Source organism: Porites lutea, chromosome 10, assembly GCF_958299795.1.
Source record: "Porites lutea chromosome 10, jaPorLute2.1, whole genome shotgun sequence".
NCBI classification, from domain to species: domain Eukaryota; kingdom Metazoa; phylum Cnidaria; class Anthozoa; order Scleractinia; family Poritidae; genus Porites; species Porites lutea.
Window position 1 is genome coordinate 20383612 of NC_133210.1, and position 10012 is coordinate 20393623.

A 10012-nucleotide genomic window follows, 5' to 3' on the forward strand; every position below is an offset into this window, starting at 1 on the left:
TTCGGTTGACTGCAATTCGGTCATGCGAGTCTAATCCGGTAGATGCTTTTGGTCAGCATATTTCGATCTCTGTGACAACGTTCATTTACATAAAAAAAACTGTGTCTTACTATCAAAAATTTAGAAAAAAAGATCATTTATATCCTTATCGTGGCACTAAAATTCCTCAACAAAATTGAGCCCGGATACCTGAAAACCCAAAACCGGCGGCCAGGCCTCTCTCCTTTAGAACGTCAAAATCACGTAACCGCGATGTCAACAAGATGTCACATTAAAATACTCTACATGGAAACTACAAGATTCCCTGTAGGTGCATTTTTAAAGACTATTGCATCCGTTCTTTGGAAACGTTTTTGTCGTACTAACTATTTTGGCCTCTGATATGGGACATTCTAAGTTGACAGCATAAGGGATTAGAGACCAGGTATCGCAGGCCACCCAACCGGGTTCCTAATCTCAATTGTTGCACATGCGATTTCACTTCTTTAAGCAACAAACTTGAAAAACAGGAATCAAATTTTGCTCTAAAAATTATGCTTTGCCAAGCCCGAGAAATGAATTCTCATGTGCAACAATTACAATTAGCTACCTGGCAGGTTGGGGCAAAAGGGTTGGTAGTTCACCTCTCTAATCCTTTATACTATACGTGAATTTTAGAAATGTACCATATAAGAGGCCAAAATAGTCATTACAAGAAACTGGTTTGAAATGAACGGATAAAAGAGGGTTCAAAAAATGCACCTAAAGCCAACCTTACACCTCGTTGGCCTGCTGCTTACGTGATTTTTGAAAGCGTTTTAAAGGAAGGGATTAATATAGCCTGCAAGGCGTATTTTGCTGTGCGATCGATTTGAACTGTAAAAAAGTGATTCCAAGGAAAAGGTTGCCTGTCCATCCTCATAGGGTCGCGCGTTAAAAGAAAAAAAAACCTCTGGGTTAGGGGATTAATAAGGCCAGTGGTACCATGCCGTAGAAAATGATCCAATAAAAATTCCTCGGCCGGGTGATACGCATTTTGTGCAATTTAAGGAGGAAAAACTCATTCAATTAGGGCATTTTTTTTTTTCTGGAGAGAAACAGAAATTTCGTTTATCACAAAGACTGTGGGTAGCCTGGTTTCCACAGGAGTTGGTGTCATCATGTAACCCACCAGTACCAAACCCAATTCTAGAGTCACAGGAATTGCAATGGTTTTCCTGGTTACTAATGATACCGATCCTGGCTTTGGAATGGACTCTGCCGACCACATGACTGTTGAACCCTTGTTTGTTACACCCAACCTGCAGGGACGCCTCAGGACCAATCAACAATTTCCACGTGTCGCGACCCAGAGAAGTAGCGCGAAATTGTCCGTCAGCGATCAAAGAGTGTAGAGAACTGGCGTTCCTGTTGATTACAATGAAACTGATCTGCTGACCGATCTTCATGCCGAGGCAGATCTTGGAGAAGGATGTGTTCCAGTAGGAGGGCAGTTTGGTCTCCTGGGAGTCAAATCCGGTCTTCCCTCCATCAAGGTTAAAAGTTTCGTTGTTCCTCCAGAGGGAGGCATCGTAATGAAAGGTTTGCCGTGGAAGAAAAAACACAGTTCAATGGCCTTTGCCTGTAAGTATATTTCATCGTGAGATCGTCGAGATATAGTAGGCTGCGAGCAGTCTCTTATTTTTCTTTGCAAAGTTACTGCAAGAGAAACCCAAGCAGGCGAGCCGCGATAAACGAGGGCGAGGTCTTTTCTCGCCTGGTCTTAATCCCTTATTGTAACATAAGGTCGTGGTTTGCAATCGCGCTGGCTGAGAACTAGACGGATTTTAAGAGAAAAGGCGGACTGCAAGCAGTCTAAGATATAGCGCGTCTTACCTTTAATGGCGGCCATGTTGATTTTCAAATGTACCGAGGGGGCGGGCATCGGGGATTATATCTGTAGAGGCAGGGCGACGAGAAAAATATTTTTCCCTCTTCCTTCCAAACCGCCCCCGCCCCCTAAGTAGTTTTGACACTCATGAAGATGGCAGCCCGTAACGCAAAGCACTCGATCTCGACGACCTTACAGAAAAATATAGGACTGTGAACAGTCTAAGCTTAGCTAAATTGTAAGCATTCGTTTCTTAGCCTGAGAAAACAGCAGACATTTCACGACCTCATTACTGCGGGTTTCCCAGCGAAATGATGTCTGAGAAAAGCGTAGAAATTCCACTGCTGATGACGCGTCACTACCCAGATCTCGATAGTCCCTCTGATTGGCTGAAGCAAATCTGCCATGTAGTAGGACCAATCAAAAGCATTACCCAGATCTTGACAGTGATACGTCATCAGTATGGCCATTAGTTTGCAATACCATAGTCCCCCTCTACTCGCTCAAAGCAATTCTAAAACCCCAACGACGAGGTGTTTAGTCGACCTAAATGCACGACACAACCGTAGAACAAGTCTGAACATTAAATAACATGTTGCCAAATAAAATTTCACACCTTGCTACCGTTCATCTTCATGACGGGTGTCCATCCTCCATCTCCACATCCAAAATCTCCCATGTGACAAAGAATTTGAGTAGGTCTTGAATCAAAGATGACTGTTACTACCTGGCTTTGGTTCAACCTACACACAGAGACAGTTTTTGTATAGAAAATCATGCGACATTAATGACACGAGAACACTAGTGATCCCTTACTCCAACTGGACCCAACATTTAAAGCTTCGTCCCCTTGTTGCTTCAAACCCTCCAAGCTACATCGTCCGAAGGCAATTGAACGGCAGTATTTCTAAAGTTAGACATAAAATCTGAGATGACAATTTTGCCCAAATGACCTATTATGATAAATGAATCAACTGAGCCTCACCTCAAATCAGGCTCTACTTTTGTTTTGCTTGGTAAATAACATTCCGAGGGGCGAGGCAAAACGAAATAGAGCCTGATCATTGCTCGACCATGCAAGAGAAAATGTATGAAAGCTGCTAAAATTGGGCCTGATCTCTAGGTAAATGAGCCTAGCGCTTTTAGAAGTTACATGATCCAATAGTATTCATTACTGAGCTTATGAAATATAACATGTCGGTTGGAACTGTATGTAATATACAACTCTTTTACAGCCTCCTTCTCAGGCTCTCAGAGGCAAATCCATGGGCCTGGGAATGAGTTTGCCATGTCCTCCCCCCATAACCCGTAGTTAATGTACTTATATTCGTAGAGGGAATCTTTCTGTTTGTAAGCATTTGTCGTGAATTATATAAGTAGATGTTGAAAAAGACGTTGATCATGTTACCTACTTTTGTGGCTCAAAATGATACAAGTCTTGACATGACTTTATAGCTGAAAAAGAAATAACAATCCATTTTTCCTCTTTGAATCGGTTCAATTTCCTCATCTAAGATAATAGGAGACGATCTTCGCAATCCCAGTCGGCATGCTGTTCACACTGGCTAGGCAGTTCGACGGTTTGTTACACACAGTACCTCACAAAATTGAAAAGGGAACCGAGGCCGGAAAACTTAGTTCTCTCGCTACATTATTGCTGAGCGCGATTCGAAATTAGCACACAAGCTCGAGTTACTGATAAGGAACAAACTGGACAATTTCAAGTTTGTCTTTCTTGTCAAATAACATCGCGGATAATCGACTGAGTCGCGGTCATGCGGAAACGCAGGCTGCTGATTGCAGACTGTGCAGACACTGCAGACTGTCCTGATTGTGCAGACTGCAGAGTGTAGGCTGTGCAGACTTCGCACCGCTAGACTGCAGCCTGTTCAGACTGCAGACTTTGCAGACCTTACAGACTGTCCAAACTGTGCAGACTATCCGGACGGCAGACTGCGCAGCCTGTGCAGACCACAGACTGCCCAGACTGCAGACAACGAAGACTGTTGATTGTCCAGACTGCGAAGACTGTCCAGACTGGAGACTATGAAGCGGACTATTTTGACTGCAAAGACTACGCAGACTTTTGCAGGATGTGCCGACCGTGCAAACTGTGTGTGTGTGTGTTTTTTTTTTCACAAATGCGTAACTTAACGTTTATTACCTACTTCGCAAGATACTCCAACAAAACCTTCTCTGCAATTGCAATAAAAAGTGTGATGGTTGAAGCTTGACACACACGTACCTCCATTGCAGCACGGCGAGGAAACGCAAGAGGTCTGAAATAGTAATATTTCGAAATATCATCGAACATTTTCTACAAAAACAGATCAGTTATTTAGAGTAGATTATCACTGAATTTACAACTACCTTCAAGAAGGAACTTAAATGATGGGAGGTCTTGTTTCTTTTATACTTCTCAGGGTTGCTGTTCTTTTCAGAGGACAACAACTCGCACCAAATCTTTTCATCGGCTGCAGTTTCGATGGCGGCCAGATTAACAGACAAGCAAGAAGGATTTCTCAAGCAATTAATGTTGCAGGTAAGCTTGTCGGAGACAGTGAATGTTTCAAGTCTAGGAACATTTAGATAGTGATGATCGTCTTGCATGAAAAAATCTTGGCGAAACCCGGAGTCCAAACCTGTAGAAAGGACAGTATTTAAAAAAATTCGAAAAACAGCAGAGTATCGAAAACGCTGAAAGTTATTAAAATATATTTTCAAAGCAAAAACGCCTTTATAGCTCAAAATGTTTGAAATCTAAAAAGAAGTTAATATTAGTGTTTTGTGGACACTTAAAAACACCAGGACAAGATTTTTAAAATTAATTCCTAAAATTTTTATAAAATTAATTCAATTTAATTTAGCAAAGAAAACCACGTTATTAAAAAATTGTGTTTTCAGATTTGTTATTTCAATTTGAGCGACAAAGAAAAGTGGCAATACAACCAGCAAAAAGAATCTTTTTTGGGCTCCAGCATGGTACGTGTATGAAAACCATAATCAAAAGCCCCTTCGTTCCATTCGGTATACTTTCGAAGCAAAAATCACTCGGAGAATTTATTAGCTTAAATATCACGCATCTCTTGAATCAAATTCGGTTTCTAGGTATCACTTTTATCATGAATATCGACTGAAAATAGTTTAATAATGTTTGTTCTTAGACGCCTTTAGACTCCTTTTGTTATCCGATGTATTGCCTAGTTTTGTTGTGCACTACACAGAATACAAAAAACTGAAAAGTTACTGACACAAACTTGTTGTGGCCGTTAAAAATGCCTGAAAAATAACAACTTCATAACAATAATAGGAACTGAGATAATCAAGCAAAACAGACCTTGTGTATAAGCTGTCTCAGCAAGTACTGACAGTAAAACTTTGAAAAGAAGAAACCAAGTGAATAATGAAGAACACATGGCCGGCGTCTAAAGTTATATTTTTGATATTACATTTATCTTAGACCAAGACTCTGCTGGAGAGTGGTTTGTTTTTAAATGTTAAAAACAATTTTTTGTCAGCACCAGCCAATGGCAGCTCAACCGACCTTCGTCAATTTCGCCAACCCTTAATATCATTAGTTTCCAACCTAGTCAAACCTTGCTTGCAAAATCTAAATAGGTACGTAATAAAAAAATATAGAGGATATTACACGGTGGCGAGAAGATATGAATTTTATGTTCGAGTGGCAAGAACAATATCTCACGAGTGAGCGAAGCGAACGAGTGAGATATGGTTCTTGCCACTTGAACATAAAATTCATATCTTCGAGCCAACGTGTAATGTTCTTTTTATTATATGGAGAAACCAATTCAACAAAAGCAAAAGGCGGGAATCGTGACGTCATTGAACGATACGACACTCACAAAGGTGACATACGGAAAATACGTCTCTCGGGTCCCAGCTGGTCCCGGATGAAGTGGCGTATGGAATCTACGAGTGGTTTAGTTCCCAGTAAAACACTCTCCTCCATATAATAAATAACAATATGTGATGGTTATCTTTTTGCTGTAATTATTGAAAAAAAGGTCGTAGTTTAGAGTTTTAAAAATCGCCAGTTTCCTTAGAAAACAGCATTGTCTCGGAATTTCTATGCATTAGAGACGGGGAGGAAAATCGATGGGAATCGATATTGTTCTTTGCTACCAAGAAGCGATGATTGTACGAAATCGTTGTTGCTTTGACAGTGGCCGTGTATTCTGATAAGATTGTATCTGATGTGGGCGAAATTTTTCGACTAGAAAGAAGTTATGTGAAAAATAAGTGGGAAAAAATGAAGTAATGACCCTGCAAAATGGAAGTGGAAAGCACACTGTCTGATTTCAACAGACAAACGTTGGTAGGTTTAAAGGTGGCTTGTGGGAAAAATATATAGCCCACGAGCAGGCTCACTCGAGCGATCACAGGTGGCCCAAGCGTAATATGGGCCACCTGTGGCGTAATATGAGAGTTTGTATGGGAAAAATAGAGTTTGAAACTTAGATGAAATAAGAAGTAAAAGCGATAAAAGTTATCAATAAAGTGTAAATATTGTCTCTTATTATTACATTGTCAGGTCAGACGATGTAAAAGTACTCAAATCGCGCTGAAACTTCGTAAAAACAAAGACAACGACTCCAGGTAACAATATTTACACTTTATTGATAGCTTTTATCGCTTTTACTTCATTTATTTCATGTAAGTTTCAAACTCTATTTTTCCCATACAAACTCTCGTATTACGCCACAGGTGGCCCATATTACGCTTGGGCCACCTGTGGTGCGATTTCGGGGAAAATGTTTGCCGTGGAGAGGGCAGGCAGCGAGGAAATGGGCGAGTAAAATAATGGGGAAGGAATTTCCCCGAAATTTCACAAGTGAGTCTGCTCGTAGGCTAGTAGGAAATTAAAATGCCTCATCTTTCAGCTAGAGATGATACGTGGAGGGATACGATAGGAAATTTGGGTGGGCTAGTGGCACATCATCCTATTTCAAACCATTCTTGAAAGATGAACAGTAAAAGAGACGACCTTGGTTCTAGTAGAGAAAGCTGTAGACAGGACAAACCTTTACCCTATTTAAGACCCAAAAATTTCGATAGTCGCATAAACAAAACAACTTTCTTTAATTTACCAAACATTTTTTGATGGTACATTTGTCATCTTCAGAATTACATATTGTACTATGTGAAATCGCCGTTGAATTTAAATCGCGTGCGATGTAACAGCTTAGTATCCATTACACAAACTAATACGTTATTAGACAAAGTATTACTTACGCTAACACACTCATTACAATTTTGATTTTATTACAATTTAAGACAGGAATTGTTAAATACACAGTATTGGATAGATAATATTAAATACAGGTTGTCGACTTAACTGAGTTATATCTACTTTGCAATAAATTTAAAATGATGTTAATGTTTGAAGAAATTCAGATAAACACTTCCGACAGCGTTTATTAAAAACCTCCCCCTTACCTCCCCCTTTAAGAACGTGCATTGTTTGGGATGATTTCCAAGGAAATAAGGAAATAAGAAGACTGAGACAAGCAACGATACTTTAATAACGAGAAAAAACAAGATGCTGATTGCCAGCTGCCTAATCTGGAGTTAAACCGTTGGGAGTTAATATTAAAATATTGTAACTGCATGTCATAAGAATTCCATGCGCTTGCATTGCTTTCGAGGCGAACTGGATCTGGTGGAGCGAACATGAAGGCCGAAGAAGACGCCAGTGAGCGGACGCGAAATTCGATAGTAACGAGATCTAGAGAAGCTATTGAATTATAAAACCGCATAAAGCCATTGTGGTTCGAAAGCAAACCAGAATAATAAGCTTCAATCGAGTGAACCATCTATTTCTCAGCTCTATCAGTTTCTTTCTTTTTTTCTTAGACTCCTGCGGGCAAAAAATGGATAGCGCTCGATATGCAACCTTTTAATTCTCATTACTGTGGTAAAATTATTTTACAAGCTTAATTTCAGATTAAAACAATTGTTATTTAATTTTCTCACCAGTTTATCACTACAGTTTCTTTAAAAGTCAATCCCTTGATTAACTCAACAGTTGCAGCTTGGTATAAATTTATAGAATCAATAGCTTACAACCCACTATTCCACATTCTTTATGTGGCTTATCCATTATCAACTCCTTTATATTACATATTGGGCTTATTATGTATAACGTTATATACATTAACCAAATACCATTCACGTTAAACGCAAAGCAAATCTCTACCCCCTACCCTCAAGGCAACCGAGACCACAGTTGAGGATCGAGAATGAAAAGTTACAAGATCGGGTAACACTACGTGGAGTTAACGAAGTTGATGCACGTTCGGCAAGTGTACGGAATCGCGCGATCGAAAGCGTATTAGTCATGGAAATAAAGGTTACTAAAGCACTCTATACATAACAAAGCATAAAATAATTGATAACGGCGACGGAAGGTTGACAAGAGCGCAAAAACATTCATGTGAATACTTAGTGTTAAAACGAAGATACACCGTTAAACAAGTCGGTATAAATTTGGTTTACAACATCATGGTGACAGCTACATTCCGTTTTTAGATTTACAGGAGGTCGGTTTTGCGCGAAGCTCGCAAAGACATTTAAGTGTTTGCTATAGCGCGCGTTCGAAGTAATCAGTAGTAAGTTTATAACGAATATTAACGCAAGCCGAAGTAGTCAATGATAGTGGTCGAAAGTTACCGAAAGTACCCCGAAGGATTGCGAGGGTGTTCACAAGTTGGCGATAGCGCGCGTTCCAAGTAATGGTATAAGTCTCTATGAAGATTGACGCCAGTCGAGGTAGTCAATGATAGTGGTCGAAAGTTACCTAAAGTACCCCCGAAAGATGGCGAGAGTTTACGATAGCGCCGGTTCTTTGAAATGGCAAGTAGACATGAAGATTTAACGCAGGCCGAAGAAGTCAACGATAGTGGTCAAAAGTTGTCGAAAGTAACCCCGAAAGATGGGGACAGTGTTCATTTCACTGAACGCAATTTTGTAAAGGCATTTTTACGCGAAATTCGATAGTAACGAGATCTAGAGGAGCTACTGAATTAAAACCGCATAAACCCATCGTGGTTCGAAAGCAAACCAGAAAAATAAGCTTCAATCGAGTGAATCATCTATTTCTCAGCTACCTGCGGGCACAAAATGTATAGCGCTCGATATGCAACCTTTTAATTCTCATTACTGCGGTAAAATTATTTTACAAGCTTAAATTCAGATTAAAACAATTTTTATTTAATTTTCCCACCATTTTATCACTGCAGTTTCTTTAAAAGTCAATCCCTTGATTAACTCAACAGTTGCAGCTTGGTATAAATTTATAGAATCAATAACTTACAACCCACTATTCCACATTCTTTATGTGGTTTATCCATTATCAACTCCTTTACATTACATATTGGGCTTATTATGTATAACGTTATATACATTAACCAAATCTCATTCACTTTAAACGCAAAGCAAATCTCTACCCCCTACCCTCAAGGCAACCGAGACCACAGTTGAGGATCGAGAATGAAAAGTTACAAGATCGGGTAACACTACGTGAAGTTAACGAAGTTGATGCACGTTCGCCAAGTGTACGGAATCGCGCGATCGAAAGCGTATTAGTTATGGAAATAAAGGTTACTAAAGCACTCTATACACAACAAAGCATAAAATAATTGATAACGGCGACGGAAGGTCAACAAGAGCGCAAAAACATTCATGTAAATACATAGTGTTAAAAAGAAGATACACCTTTAAACAAGTCGGTATAAATTTGGTTTAAAACATTATGGTGACAGCTAGAGGCCCTTTTTAGATTTACAGGAGGCCGGTTTTGCGCGAAGCTCGCAAAGACATTTAAATGTTTGCTATAGCGCGCGTTCGAAGTAATCAGTAGTAAGTTTATAACGAATATTAACGCAAGCCGAAGTAGTCAACAATAGTGGTCGAAAGTTACCGAAAGTACCCTGAAGGATTGCGAGGGTGCTCATTAACATTATAGTGTTCACAAGTTGGCGATAGCACGCGTTCCAAGTAATGGTATAAGTCTCTATGAAGACTGACGCAAGCCGAAGTAGTCAATGATAGTGATCGAAAGTTACCGAAAGTACCCCGAAGGATTGCGAGGGTGTTCATTAACATTATAGTGTTCACAAGTTGGCGATAGCGCGCGTTCCAAGT

The 10012-nt window shown here is 39.9% G+C and overlaps 1 protein-coding gene across 1 annotated transcript; it reads right to left on the reverse strand.

Moving 5' to 3' along the window:
• Positions 1–1043: 1043 nt before the first annotated feature.
• Positions 1044–9219, reverse strand: LOC140950768 (uncharacterized). The gene is made up of 6 exons (XM_073399999.1): positions 9183–9219; positions 4214–4491; positions 4014–4128; positions 3262–3304; positions 2467–2592; positions 1044–1566 (listed from the first exon to the last, which is right to left on the reverse strand). Exons 1-6 carry the CDS (start codon positions 9217–9219, stop codon positions 1044–1046), a joined length of 1122 nt encoding a protein of 373 aa, XP_073256100.1.
• Positions 9220–10012: the final 793 nt, after the last annotated feature.